Source organism: Peromyscus leucopus, chromosome X (assembly GCF_004664715.2).
Source record: "Peromyscus leucopus breed LL Stock chromosome X, UCI_PerLeu_2.1, whole genome shotgun sequence".
NCBI lineage: Eukaryota > Metazoa > Chordata > Mammalia > Rodentia > Cricetidae > Peromyscus > Peromyscus leucopus.
The window spans coordinates 41,140,923-41,156,738 of NC_051083.1; the positions used below are offsets into that span (position 1 = coordinate 41,140,923).

Below are 15,816 nucleotides of genomic sequence, written 5' to 3' on the forward strand. Positions count from 1 at the left end.
GTGGAGTTACCATAATGTATTTTTATTATTTATCTACAATCTATCTGTCTGTCTGTCTATCATGTATATATGAATATTCTTTTGGTTCCTCTATGAATGTATCTATGTTTTTGCTTTTTTGAGATGTGGTTTTTCTGTGTAGCCCTGGCTGTCCTGAGACTCACTCTGTAGACCAGGCTTGAATTTAAGAAATTCACCTTCTTCTGTCTCCTGAGTGCTGGGATTAAAGGTATGTGCCACCCCTCCCAGCCTACAATGTATTATAACAGCAAAGAGTAAGGGAAAGACAATGTGCTGACATGAACTTCAATACTGGGATTTAGGGGAGCAGGAAAATGACATATAGTGAGTGACAATAGTGAGGAGTCCCTGACTACAGTACCAAAGCAACATGTATGTGTTTTCAAATTCCTCTCAAGGGATATTACTGCCATTGGATTTTGTCCAACTCTCATTTTCTTTTTCTTTTTTGATTTTTTGAGACAGGGTTTCTCTGTGTAACAATCTTAATCTTAGCTGTCTTGAAACTAGCTGTGTAGATCAGGCTGGCCTCAACCTCACAGAGATCCACCTGCCTCTGCCTCTTGAGTGTTGTGATTACAGGTGTGCACTACTATCACTCGGCAACCAAATCTCATTTTCTTGCTCTCTGTTGGAAATGCCTTAACTATGTGACCCTTTTAAACTTGTAGAGTATTAAATATGCCCAAAATAGGATTATTGCTACCTAGTCCCAACCATCCCATTTTCACGCTGTGTGACTTCTGGGAGGTTGGTAAGTACTTTACTGACTTATTCCTTTGTTCAAGCACTTACAGAGAAGGCACAACTGATGAAACAAGATGAATATGTAGGTTCTCTGTGTCAATGCTTACACGAATTTTTTTGTATGTGTCCTGTAATCTTAAATACTAGGGAGGCTGATGCAAAAGGATTTACAAGATCAAAGCCTGATTACATAACTTAGCAAAACTATCTCAAAATATATTATAAAAGGATTTAGAGATATAATTCAGCAGTAGAGTACTAGACTAGTATGTGTGAGGCTCTAGGTTTAAACTCTTATCAGTGAAAAACAAAATCCTGTTCTTGTATACATCACTCCTTAGTGATACTTATTTTGGCTACTTTCAACAATGCTAATGCTGGTTTTGTCTCAAAAAGAACAGAAGTGTTTAGTAGTTTTCTCAGAGATTTCGTATTTGAAATACATCTGAAATATGTACCATGTTTATTATGCTACTACAATTTAGAATTGTCCAGATTGCAGGTTTGTAGGACATCAAACAGAAGTAAGGACATGAAAAAGTGTTTCCCTGTTGGGATGGGATCAGAAAGTAGTAGGCAGGAAGAAGCACCTTAATTACCAAGCACTGCCAAATCTGGTAATAGAAAATTCAATTTAAATTTCTGAATATAATGTGTGTATGTGTGTGTGTGTGTGTGTGTGTGTGTGTGTGTGTGTGTGTGTGTGTAGGTGCATGTGTATTTAGGTAAATTAGATATAGTGATAAAAGTTTTGTAGCGCCCTCCTATACACAAATGATAAAAGGGCTGAGAAAGAAGTCAGAGAAACATCACCCTTTACAATAGCCACAAATAATATAAAATACCTTGGGATAACACTAACTAAACAAGTGAAAGACCTTTTTGATAAGAACTTTAAATCTCTAAAGAAAGAAATTGAAGAAGATATCAGAAAATGGAAGGATCTCCCATGCTCATGGGTAGGTAGGATTAACATAGTAAAAATGGCAATCTTACCAAAAGCAATCTACAGATTCAATGCAATCCCCATCAAAATCCCAACACAATTCTTCACAGACTTGGAAAGAAAAATACTCAACTTTATATGGAAAAACAAAAGACCCAGGATAGCTAAAAGAATCCTATATGATAAAGCAACCCTTGGAGGCATCACCATCCCGGACCTCAAACTCTACTATAGAGCCATAGTAATAAAAACAGCTTGGTACTGGTATAAAAACAGACATACGGACCAATGGAATCGAATTGAAGACCCTGACATTAATCCATGCACATATGAACACCTGGTTTTTGACAAAGGAGCCAAAACTATACAATGGAACAAAGAAAGTATCTTCAACAAATGGTGCTGGCATAACTGGATGTCAATATGTAAAAGATTACAAATAGATCCATATCTGTCACCATGCACAAAACTCAAGTCCAAGTGGATCAAAGACCTAAACATAAATCCAGTTACACTAAACTTAATAGAAAAGAAAATAGGAAGCACTCTTGAACGCATTGGCACTGGAGACCATTTCCTAAATAAAACACCGACAGCACAGACCCTGAGCACAACCATTAATAAATGGGACCTCTCAAAACTGAGAAGCTTTTGCAGGGCAAAAGACACAGTCAATAAGACAAAAAGACAGCCAACAGATTGGGAAAAGATCTTCACCAATCCCACATCTGACAGAGGATTGATCTCCACAATATATAAAGAACTCAAGAAACTAGACATCAAAGCACTGAACAGTCCAATTAAAAAATGGGCTAAAGAGCTAAACAGAGAATTCACAAAACAAGAACTACAAATGGCTGAAAGACATTTAAAGAAATGCTCAACATCCTTAATCATCAGAGAAATGCAAATCAAAACGACTCTGAGATACCACCTTACACCTGTTAGAATGGCTAAGATCAAAAACACCAATGACAACCAATGTTGGAGAGGATGTGGAGCAAAGGGAACACTCCTCCACTGTTGGTGGGAATGTAAACTTGTACAACCACTGTGGAAATCAGTATGGCGGTTTCTCAGAAAATTAGGAATCGAACTACCTCAAGACCCAGCCATACCACTCTTGGGCATATACCCAAAGAATGCTGATACATACCATAAAGATACATGCTCATCTATGTTCATAGCAGCACTATTTGTAATAGCCAGAACCTGGAAACAGCCTAGATGCCCATCAACGGAAGAATGGATGAAAAAAATGTGGTACATATACACAATGGAGTACTACTCAGCAGAGAAAAACAATGAAAGCATGAAATTTGCAGGCAAATGGATGGAACTAGAAAAAATCATCCTGAGTGAGGTAACCCAAACCCAGAAAGACAGTTATGGTATGTACTCACTCATTGGTGGATTCTAGATATAAAATGAACAATCAGACCACAACCCATAGAACCATAAAGGCTATATATATATATAGCATGGAGGTCCCTAGGACGACTGTGGCTTATAATAAATTTCAGTTTTACTCAATTATTGAAAAAAAATAGCCAAATGAATAGAAACACATGAACTATGAACCAAAGGCTGAGGGGCTCCCAGCTGGATCAGGCCCTCTGAATAGGTGAGACAGTTGATTGGCTTGATCAGTTTGGGAGGCATCTAGGCAGTGGGACCAAGTCCTGTGCTCAATGCATGAATTGGCTGTTTGAAACCAGGAACTTATGCAGGGACACTTGGCTTAGTCTGGGAGGAAGGGACTGGACCTCCCTGGACTGAGTCTACCAAGTTGATCACAGTCCTCGGGGGAGGACTTGTCCTGGAGGAGGTGGGAATGGAGGGTGGGCTGGGGGTAAGGGGAGGGCGTGGGAGGGGGGAGAATAGGGGAACCCATGGCTGATATGTAGAATTGAATGGTATTGTAAAATAAAAAATATATATCACAAAAAAAAGTTTTGTAGTGTCATTAAAATTAAATAATTTTGCACATTCCAAATATGTGGGAGGCATGTTGTACATATTTATTATTGCTGTTATTGTGGTTTTAGGAAATACTAGGGACTGAAGAGAATGCAGTGATCAAGAATAATCACTTAAGTGGGCTCATATTGTCATATATTTGACACAGTGCTAGTACTGATTGGAAATAAATTATTTTCACTCATAATACTACCATTAAACATATTATAAACTGTATTTTAGGAGATTAGCCATTCTCATATATTTGTTACAAGAATGCAGAAGCCATTCTCCATGGTAAAAATAACTGTACTCAGATAATTGAAATAGCTTCTCACATAAATAATGACTCTAGAAAAATGACATGCAGAGAGGAGATCTATAAGATTTTCAAAAGGGGAAACTGATATTAAACTGCAGTGATCTTTTCAGATATTTTAAAAAATATGTTTTGCTCCCCATCTGGAGCATTTGGAAGCAATTTATCTCTATCAGTAAGAAGTCTTTGATAGAAATGCTTACAAAATATTTCATCAGAATTTCTTTACACATGACCATTTTGTAGTGTGTCTCACTATGTATCCCAGGCTCGCTATACATTCTCTATGTACTTTTTTCAGGATGACCTCAAACAGACCTCCAGTTTAGAAAATACTCTCATGGGATTTTGTATTTCTTAGTGATTCTATATAGTTCATTCAATATAAAAGAGTTCAAGAGCTCATTTCTTTTTCACAGTTTGAATGAATTTGTCAAATACAATTTGATGTACTAGAACTTCTGATAAACACATTCATCCCTAGGAAAATGCTTACTGAAATTCACTGAAGTAAATCTATTTCATATTACTCTTTTGCAAAAACAGTTCTCTTAATCTTAATGCAAAATTAGACATTAATGAGAGATGCAAACATATTCTAACTTTGAACAAAATGTCTAAAATAATGTCAGTAGTATTAACTAAAAATCTAGTCAGAAGTATTTGACTATAATTAAGCAGAAAATTTTCCCTTTTGGTTTCTTTCAAAAACCATATTGCCACCTTTTTTCTTTTTCCACTGTTAAGTGTCCACAATTGTGATAGAGATGGAATCATATGCCCTGTATTACATGGTAGTAGCCATAAAAGTGGGAGAAAGGAACTTCAAAGACATTCTAAAGATTAAGATACCAATAGGAATAAATTGAATGGCAACTTGAGCAAATTGCCTTTGTAACTGCCTCATTCTTCTCAAAAGGCCCACTGAAAGTAAAAATGTTACTGTTTAAAGGGAAACAAGACAGTGAGAATTGAACTAATTTCTTTCTCTGAGAATATAAACTATCCATGAAATCTTGACCTTTTGTCATAGGAAAGTAGGTTAAAGTATACATATCTGAAAAATTTTAAAATAGTATAGTTAGAGTTGATTAAAATTAGGATCTTTCTCAAAACAATGTGAGAAGAAATAATAATGTACTTGATTTATACTGGATATTCAGTAGAGGATATGATCTTGTTCTCTCTTTGTGACAGTAAACACTGTTCTTGGTTCCATCTCCAATTAATTAAGTGAAGAGAGTTTCTAATTAAACTCAGACAATGTAGGCTAATGAAAATAAAATAATCATGATAAGATATTCATCTAGAATTTTCTTTTGTGTCATACAAAATTTTGAGGTTTATCTTGATTGTCTTTTAACTGATAATTGTATTATTTAATTACAACTGTCAACAGCAATCATAAGTGAGCTAATGAAGGAACTCGGGTTATTTTCTATTCAAATGATTTAGCTCATATTTTTCCATTAGAATAAGGGCAAAAGCTATCATTGAGTGGTTAATTAAGAATATAGTATAGGGCTGACAATGTGTCTCAGTGGCTAAGGGTGCTTGCCACCAAGCCTAAAAGCCTGAGTTCAATCTTTTGAACTCACATGACAGAAACAGAGAGACAAGCAGGTTATCTTCTGATAGCCACATACATTCTGTGACACACAAGTATGCACACACACAAACACACATACCTATACAAAATAAATAAATGCAAAAAATTAAAGGACAGAATACAATAACCTGATTTCTAGGAACTCCGTGAATTATTTATTTTCCAACAACTAAAATAAAGATAGTTGAAGTTCCTAGAACTTGAAAATTAGTTCTCATTCTCATGTTAAGAAGGAACCTATCTTTCTTTTTTCTTTTTTTTTTTCTTGGGTTTTTCGAGACAGGGTTTCTCTGTGTAGCTTTGCGCCTTTCCTGGGACTCACTTGGTGGTCCAGGCTGGCCTCAAACTCACAGGGATCCGCCTGCCTCTGCCTCCCGAGTGCCGGGATTAAAGGCATGCGCCACCACCGCCCGGCGGAACCTATCTTTCATCTCTACAGTACTCACACATGGAACTTGTGATGTAAATCATTTAAAACACCTCTATTGCAAAAGGTGATGAAATCCCTTGTGCTACATAGGTCGTTTAATTATAGAGGAATATGAAAGAATACTGTCCCATGATACAGCTTTCTCAGTAAACAAGTAAGCTCTTAACACAAACTATCTACTAGAGAAATACAACCCCACTTTTTAGTCCTGGTGGCAGAGGAACTACATTAAATCTGATCAAAAAGGAATATTTATGTTACTGGAATAGCAGTAATCATGGCTGTAAGTATGCTTTACTGTATATAGTTCATAATGAGTGAGATTCTAAATATATTCCTGTAATAGTTTCATGCAATAAATAAGCATACACATCACTACATGGTTTTTAAAATCATAGTACTGGTCTTCTAATGTTTTTTTTTTTTAAGTGTTGGAGAAGGAAGGTGTAAACAAGGTAGAGTGACACAGATACATGAAAATGCCATAATGAATCCCATTACTTTGGATGGTAACTTTAAAACAAAAAAGGAGTCCAGCATAATACTGAATATCTGTAATTCCAGCAAACAAGAGTCTAGGGAGACAGATGACTGAAGTTCAAGGCCTACATAGTCATCACATAGCAAATTCTAGGCCAGCTAGGACTACATAGTAAGACCCCATCTCCAAATAAGCAAACAGAGTTTAAAATGATTATATTAGCATTGTTCTAGGGGGCAAAAAAGTAAGGGTTAGGTGAAAGTGTTTTTGAATCCTGTATTCATTTATACAGTAAATATCATAGCAGTTTAAAGGATTTTATGAAATCCCTGGGTAAAAATAGCAAATAATTATATAATCTAGCATTCTTTAGAAATTTAATAAGTACATCCACTTTCTTCTGTGCCTCCCATGGTTCTTCAAGGTAAAATCATATTTAGTAATCACCCTGGATATAGCTGATTAACTTTTGATTATTAATGAAACCAAAATACTTAGGAATTTTTTTTCTTACAGAGTATATTTAGTAAAAATCTTTTATATGCCTGACAATGAGAGATTCTGAGTGCCTTTCCTTGTGGAATTTTGTCTAACAGTGATAGCATATATAATAGACATTACATGGCACAAAACATAACAATCAATTTTCTGGAAGCTAAAGTGGAATAAAACATCTTGAAAGAGACTAGAGAAAAATGAAATATTACTATTAGGGGAACAAATCAAATATCAATCTCCTTCTCAGAAGCCACTGAAGTTAGACTAACATGTTAAAAGAAAAAGAACTCTGAACCATGAATTCTATGCTCAGCAAATTTACCCTTTGTTAATGAAGGAAAAAAAAGATAATCTCATATTAAGCAAATGTATGAGAATGTTTTATCAGTGGGGCTATTCTTGAACTGCTACAGAATATACTTTGTGCAAAGATAAAGGAGACAGAAGTGTCTAATAACTTTAGGAAGAACTACAAGCAAGAAAATGGAGGGGGTGGAAATTAAGGCTAAACATAATAGCCAACCATCCTCCTAAATAGTTCTTTAAAACTTCTTTGAAATTTATGTATTTTCAGTATAAACAGAGTGGCTGAAAGATATATAAGGGAAGCAGAAATTAAATAAAAGATAAATCTACGATTATATCTAGTAAATTCATGACTTCTATCAGTTGATAGAACTGGACTTGGCTATAGATTAGTAATACAGTGCTTGTGAAGTTTGTGAAAAGCCCTGGGATCAATAAAAGAAGAACCACTAAACCAGAAGTAGGAGAAGCAAAAAGAGTAAGTACTATCATAAACCAATGGGCTCTATTAAATACTTGTAGAGCTTTGGCTTCTTCTATTTTGCTGGTTTATATGTTATACATGAATATTTCATCCAAACGTTACCAAAAAAGCATAAATAATTAAATTTATAAGGGATATTTTTTTCTGATTTCACAAGAATCATACAAAAAATCATTTACAAAGACTAGAGAAATCATCTATTGTCTGTCTTAAAATTTCATTATACATTTCTGAATTAATTATATTCATAAAATCAGTTACCTAAATCTTCTTGATATATACTAAATACCTTGTCTGACTTGTCAGTCTAAATTCTGTGACAGATGTCTTGAATAAACCAATTCCTTGGATGTTAATTACATCCTCCACTTCAGGCTCAGTAGCAATCAATGTTATAGGAAATTTCCAGATTCCATCTGTTATGCACTCAACTTTCAATGTGATATGAGCCCTTGGAACACACACACACACAAACACATACACATAAAAAAAGATTAAAAAATACAATGGGAAGATAAGGAAAGAGATTAAATACATTAATTTAATATCTAAAGTAAAACTCAAAGTAATTCTTGAGCTCAGCAAAAAAGGGGAATATTTTGTTTTTAAAATCTAGATGACTATTATTTCTATTTTAGGAATAATTTTGTAGTTAATAATTTACAGTATCATTGTCATTTGAGATAATGATTTTGTGGGTCTTCTTATCTACTCTGTAATTAGCTCCCAAAATACAGTAGTTGTTGCAAAACTGACTGCAAGTTTTCTGTAACCAACATAAACTATTAGTGTACTTAGTAAGTTATAGGTACATTCTGGCAATGGGTCCAATAAACTATGTATTTTTTTCCATTAGAATCCTTTTCAGAGCTTACTAGCTAGAAATGATATAGCTCCAAATGTTTTTGCATAGTATTAAAGAAATAATATAATTCAAATATTGAGAGGTAGAAAAAATAACATATTGAAATAAAAATCATAATAATACTATATTTAAAAGAGAATGAATTATATACCGGACTGGTTTTCTTGGTGTAAATATCAGATTGAAAATCAATGAAATTAATTCATGTTTTACATTAAAATGTTTTCTGTACAAATATAAAGTTACAGAAGAACTCAGGTTAGTCTTCAAATCATCGGATTCAAATTCTATTTCATACTCAAATTCACGTCTTCTAGGAGGTACTAGGAAAATTAAAATAAAAACAAAAGCATGTATCAGTTTAGTTCATTACACATAAACTGAACATTAATTTATGTGCCAACATTATTTCTAAACAGGTTTTTAGAAGAGAAAATGGAAATTTTATCTAGCTTTATTTTCATAATGTTTACTATAAAACCAGAGATATAATACTATGAGTTATTTTGATAAAATGAAATACATGAATAAATATTAAAATATAGAGTAGAATTCTCAATATCTTTAATTCTTTACAATTTAGGCTTATAGAATAAGAAAAACTAAACAAAAATTGATAGTCAACACTAATTATGAAAAAGAAATACTTTTTTTACATGGGTGATATCTGATAAATATATGCAGATTTAATTTTTAATTAATTTTGTCCCTGTTGATTATGTATTTTGCTGTGATTACAACTTGTTATACAAGGTCAGGTGTGGAATCATTTTGGCTTCAGAGTTTGGATTTTGAAATCTAGAATGCTCTATTCATAACATATATCCAATTATTTTAATTTGTATAGAAAATATAAAATACAAATGAAGTTTGTGAAATAAAATTTGCCATTTAGAAAATGATTTAAGTAGTACATTTGATTTGTGTCAATTTTCTTTCTTTCTTTCTTTTTTTTTTTTTTTTTTTTTTTTTTGTTTTTCGAGATAGGGTTTCTCTGTGTAGTTTTGGTGCCTGTCCTGGATTTCACTCTGTAGACCAGGCTGGCCTTGAACTCATGGAGATCCGCCTGGCTCTGCCTTCTGAGTGCTGGGTTTGAAGGCACACCCGGCAAAGATTTATTTATTTATATGAATGCTCTGATTGTATGTATACCTGAATGCTAGTAGAGTATATCAGATCCCATTAATGGTTGTAAGCCACCATGGGGCTGCTGGAAATTGAACTCAGCACCTCTGGAAGAGCAGCCAGTTCTCTTAACTACTGAGCCATCTCTCTAGCTCCCTCTATTTCTTAAAGTAAGAAACACTCATTCAAATTTTTTTATAAATGCAATATGGCTTCAGCAACAATTGTTGAATTTAGAAGGGACTCAATGTTTAGCTCAGTGGCAGAGTATTTGCATAACATGTATGAAACCCTGGGTTAAATGCTCAAAATGACACATACACAAAATCATACACAAAATCAGGAAAACAGAGAAAGATGTAGAAGTTGAGTTCAAGAGGAACTTACTGAAGTTGAGAGATTTATCATTCATGTCATATAAATCAATGTAGTAACCATAACTACTATTACTACTGAGCTAACTGCTATGTAAAAACAACAAATTTAACAGAGTTCTTGAGTACTTAAATGTTATATGGGAAATGAAAAGTAAATAGATCTTAATTATGAAGCAATCAGCAACATAAATTTTAAAGTAAATGAATTTTATTTACTATAGTTAATTACTATAGCCATGATTATAATTCTCTTACCATCAACATCTTCATAAATACTGTTCAATGAATTTCTTTTTGGATACACTACAAATTCTATCAAGTCATGTGATGGATGTGGGCCAAAAAAACTACCAATCATTGTCACTTCCACTTTCTCTTCTACCCGTTTGTTGGCCTGACATTTTATGACAACTGTAGGAGAAATTTTTTTAGTTAATTCAACTGTTAGGTAACATTATTATTATTGAGATAAAACAAACTTATGAAAATAAAACTTCACTGAACATAATTTAAGTTGGTACTGCATATGGCACATATACTCATGTAATATATATATATATATATATATATATATATATTAAGTTATTATATATAAATATCAACATTAAAAATACATAAAAATAGTATCTGTCAAATAATTTCCACAAATGTACTGTCATACTTCTACTACACACAGATTATACACTGAATATAAGTGAAAAACTGAATTCTGTATTCTAAAATGTTTGAAGAACATTATGGTTTTTTTTTTAGTTCAACAGTCATAGGCTCTTATGACATACCAAATTAACTGATATTCTCTGACACGATATTCATTATATTGTATTGGTATTAGAAAGTTAATTTTATATTTTATAGTTATATATTTATAAATTATATATATATTATAAATAGTATATGAAATAAAAAATAACTACAAAATCAGAGCTAAACTAATGGAGTGACATAGTTTGGGAAAATGTACAAATTTTTCTGGTTATAATTAAGTTCAACCTTAAGGTATTAAATTTGAAGATAATGGGATCCGTTTACCATTGATGTCATGTCACTGGCCTTCACTAACAAGTCTTTCAGAAAGTAATGCTCTATCCATCACAATGGATTAATTTCTTATTGTGTTATAATGTAACAGGTGGTAGAAATATTTTCTAATTATCTGCCCCTATAGACAGTAAGTAGATAAGTCACAAAGTGAATTGGTAGCTAATGGAACAACAAAATTCTCCTGGGTTTTCAAATAATCTGAATCTTACATAAAAAAGGAATAACAGGTTTTGACAGTGGTATAGTTGAACAGAAAACAGTAGGGTTATTTCTGGTATGTTCTCAGGAAAAGAATGTAAAGCTGTAAAGCAGACTGTCTACAACACAATAATATATGTGAATAAAATTTTACTCACTTGCTTCTCAAAAGGATTCCTATAAAAATTAACTACCATCATAATTTTAAACTTGTAGTACAACAATTTAATACCAAATACCTAATTTACTTCAGAAGACATTATTAGTATCTTGTCTTAATCTGATATACACTAGTTACAAAATTCATAATTAATTTTAAAAAGCCAAGTAATTACCAAAAGATCCTGAGTCATAGAAAAACTATGTGGAGTATATTTGATTTTCTTTGTAGGAAATAAATGAGAAAGTACTCACAGGCTTTTAAAAAGTATTTCTGTTTAGCAGGTTTAATCATGAAAAAACAAAATATATATAGTAGGCAGAACCAAACAGCAGCATTATCAGAATGCCAACAGTTTAATATCTAGTTTTACTATAGGACGTTGGTCAGTTAATATTGTATTATACATTTTAAACAATGTAGCACTATGGAAAAGACATACTTAACACAAAAGACATTTTATCCTGTCTCTAAAACATTTTGAAAATAATTTAGTATATTTCAAATGACTTATGTAAGTGATGATAAACTTAAGAACAAAACTACAGGTTACATTCACCTGTGAATGCCAAAGGTACTTCTATACATGTGGACTTTTTTCTCTAGTTAAAAGAAGGACGTACTTAATCTTCATTTTTCTTTGTAACAAGTGCTAGCATATTTAGGGAAGTGCTCTGGTAAAAGCAAAATTTACCACTTTTCAAAGTGAGATGATGTAATCTAAGTTCAGTAGAGTCTAATCATTTTTCACTTTATTATTTGTTTTCTTTCCTTGCTGGAGATGAAACCCAGACCCTTTCATGTGCTAAGAAAGCAAAGCACTCTACCACTGAACTATATTTTCAACCCAGAAGTCTAATTTTTTCTTTTGCAATAATTGATATGGAGAATGAGAGAGAGGACTTTCAAGCCTTTGTAAAGCTCCACCAGAATTTCTTATGACACACAATTTACCAGACCTACTGGTGAGAAAGGAAATGTTGAAGCATTCTCACCAATAGGGGCTGCATCTGAATAAAGAAGAGATGGGGTCACAAAATGGTTAGGGTCTCTTGGTGGTCTGTGTTTTTTTTTCCTCTCCTGAGTAAAATATACTTACTTGGAGGATTTTTAGGGGGTAGTGCCTGTGGAAGTCCAATGATAGGGTACATCCAGTGTATTGCTTGAATTTCCCCAGAGTTTACTCCCATATATCTATTTAGAAATTAAAACATGGAGATTTAACACAAAATAGAAATATTGCCAATATAAACATAGAAAGTAATAATTATATATACACACATTTAAATTTCATACTGTTACTGAAATATGCTTTTTATGCTTTATATATAATTATTATATACATATACATAGCTATGTATGCAATTAATGAAAAAGTGGCCATAAATATGAAAGAGAGCAAGGTGGGGTACATAGGAGGGTTTGGAGTGATACAAGTATATTATAATCTCAAAATAAATGGCTATATTCTTTATTAATCTGAAGTTATTTTAGTAAACCTTTTGTAATTATATTTAGGAAGACAACTGTACAGAAAACATTTTCTTAAGCTGTTGATGCTATAAACATGTACAAGGAAGTTTTAGAAAATTATTACAAAGTAAATCATCATGAGATGTAAGTTAAAATACAGGAGCTTCAGTTATCTACCTTTCAAGAGTACATTTGTATTTATTGTTGTAACTAAATTGTGACTGAAAGGTAAATTATATAGAAAAAAATCAGAAAATCAAAAATGCTATTAATTGCAGGACTTCAAGAAGGGATGAAAACTTCAATTTTAAGGTGATATCAGTTAAAATTAGAGCATACATCTCATCTACTATTAGAGAAAAGGTTTAGAAAACTTGGCTGATTATTTCTGAAGATGGAATTTTCTTGTAAAATAAAATATTAAATACTGAGTCGTTGTACATATGACTTAACTGTCTCCTAGGGCACCACACTCAAAAGGGCTCCGTGCTTCTAACTACAAATATCCTACAATTCTCAATAACTTTTAAAACAAGATTCTTTTCTCTGTAATTTTTCACTGGGACACTACGTGTGTGTGTGTGTGTGTGTGTGTGTGTGTGTGTGTGTGTGTGTGTGTGTGTGTGTGTGTGTGTGTGTGTGTGTGTGTGTTTATAATTAACTAAGAAATGGTGAAATGCCTGATAGAATGGATAAATAATTGAGCCACAGTAAAAATATGTGGAGAATAAATATGTGAATATATGATAAACTAAGATTTCTAATTTAATAGGGTTTCTAGATTAGCCAACTATAAGAGCAGCTGAAACATTTAAATTTTGTACTCTTACTGAAGTATGCTTAACTTTAAGCTAAGCAAAGAGCCTCAGTTACTTTCATTCTAGCAATGCTATAGAAATGATACACCCTGGTTAGAGCAGTGCTTCATCACTTGGTGAGTGCCAGTTCATTTCTCTCAGACAAGCTGCTGATGCAGGTTTTCTTCAAGTTATTATTTCTTGTTTTAGCAACCAGTCACTATTTTCCCTTTGTACATATCTTGTCCACTACTATGAACTTCAACAAACATATTTTATATTTCTGGACATATGAGTTACAGTAGTTCAGATCATATAAAATACTGAGCTTTATGTTGAATATGTAGCACACATTAAGGAAACCTATCACATCAGGTTCAATTAAAACATAAACTATTTTCTTTCTATATCATAATTGTTACCTCTTAGTTTCTGTAGTTAGTTCATCAAAATTATCAATAGTCCAATTTTCTTTGTTTGCTCTCTTCATCTTAACAATCACCATTGTTTTGTATAATGTCATAGTGGCAGGTATAAATAACACTGGGATATCTAAATGTCCATTAGGAGGCATCACAATTCCTGTAAAACACACAAAAACAATTTCAAATGTTTTAACATGCTTGCTCAGCTCTGTTCATTACTTCTCTATTCACAATAGCCAGAAATGGAAACAACTGAAATGTCCTTCAACTGCTGAATGGATAATAAGGACGAACATATACGCGATGGATGGAATTCTATTTACATGAAAAGGTAAATGAAATCATGAAATTTACAGTTAAGCTGATGGAACTGGAAAATATACTGAATGAGGTTACCCAGGACCAGAGAGACAAATGCCATCTGTTCTTTCTTATTTTACACCATGATTTTAAAAGCAGAAAGTAACATTCTAATTGTTTTACTGGCCATTAGAATTTCAAAGTTCTTTCTTTCTTTTTTTTTTTGTTTTTGTTTTTCGAGATAGGGTTTCTCTTGTGTAGCTTTGCGCCTTTTCCTGTCAAAGTTCTTTCTAAACAACAACAACAAAAAAAAACCACATTTTGTTAAATTATAAATGCTTTACTATTTTTCTGCTAAATTTCCTGAACCTTATTCAAAGACACATATTATCCTGAGGTAAGAAATTTCTCCTGAAGAAGCTTTGAACTTGAGAATTGTTAAAATCGATGGCTAAACTTATCTAGAGTGATAAAAGAAGCAGAAAACTCATGAATTTTGATAACTCTTACCTCCCATGGACTAGGAAGTGTGGCAGTTTATAGTAGAAAAGGCTACAGCACTGTTTGTTGTGCGTTTAAAAACTAAGTATGTTCAGATCTTTGCTTGGTGCCTTCATGTTGCCATCAGTAAAATCTTTTCATTCACAAGGAAATCCAAACATTATTTAATAAAAATATTCAATTTGTGAGAGTCAGAAGCCATAAAAACTTCTAAAGCATTATATTTTCAGATTATCTAGAAAAGTTTGAACTTTACTAAGGACCACCTAAAAATCATGCTACACATGGATCTTGTGGAACCCCAACTCAAGGGAAAGTGCCTGTTCAAGTAGAAATTACAGCAAAAGAAACACAGTATCATAAGACGAAAGTTTGAAAACTAATCATTCAATCCGTTGAACAAAATGAAGAGATTGGTGGAATGGTGACACAGCCTTCAGGCCTTGGTAACAATGCACTTAGTTGTTAGAACATCTACGGACTCATTTAATACACTCTAAACAATTTCCATCATAAAAAACTGGTAAGAATCAAAGCCCTTTTGATCCAGATAATTATACTAAAACTGTTAAAACCATTAAGAATAAAAAGAGAAAATGAGTCCACTTAAAAATAGTCCAACTCAAAACCCTTAGATCATTTTAATTATTAGTTGCATCCATACAGGAAATGTTCTAAGGCCAAATACTATGATTAATAGTTAATATTTAATATTGATTTTGTCCTATATCTGAGCTAAGTACTAATTGTG

General features: G+C 32.8%; 1 protein-coding gene across 1 annotated transcript in view; it reads right to left on the reverse strand.

The window, feature by feature from the left end:
* Cfap47 (cilia and flagella associated protein 47) overlaps positions 1–15,816 on the reverse strand; it is a 236,509-nt gene that overhangs the window by 8,332 nt on the left and 212,361 nt on the right. The window contains exons 59-63 of the mRNA XM_028872040.2: positions 14,262–14,421; positions 12,669–12,763; positions 10,423–10,578; positions 8,817–8,988; positions 8,090–8,251 (exon numbers count right to left, since the gene is read on the reverse strand). Of these exons, the coding sequence (XP_028727873.1) occupies positions 8,090–8,251; positions 8,817–8,988; positions 10,423–10,578; positions 12,669–12,763; positions 14,262–14,421 (745 nt within the window). The remainder of the gene's footprint in view (positions 1–8,089; positions 8,252–8,816; positions 8,989–10,422; positions 10,579–12,668; positions 12,764–14,261; positions 14,422–15,816) is intronic.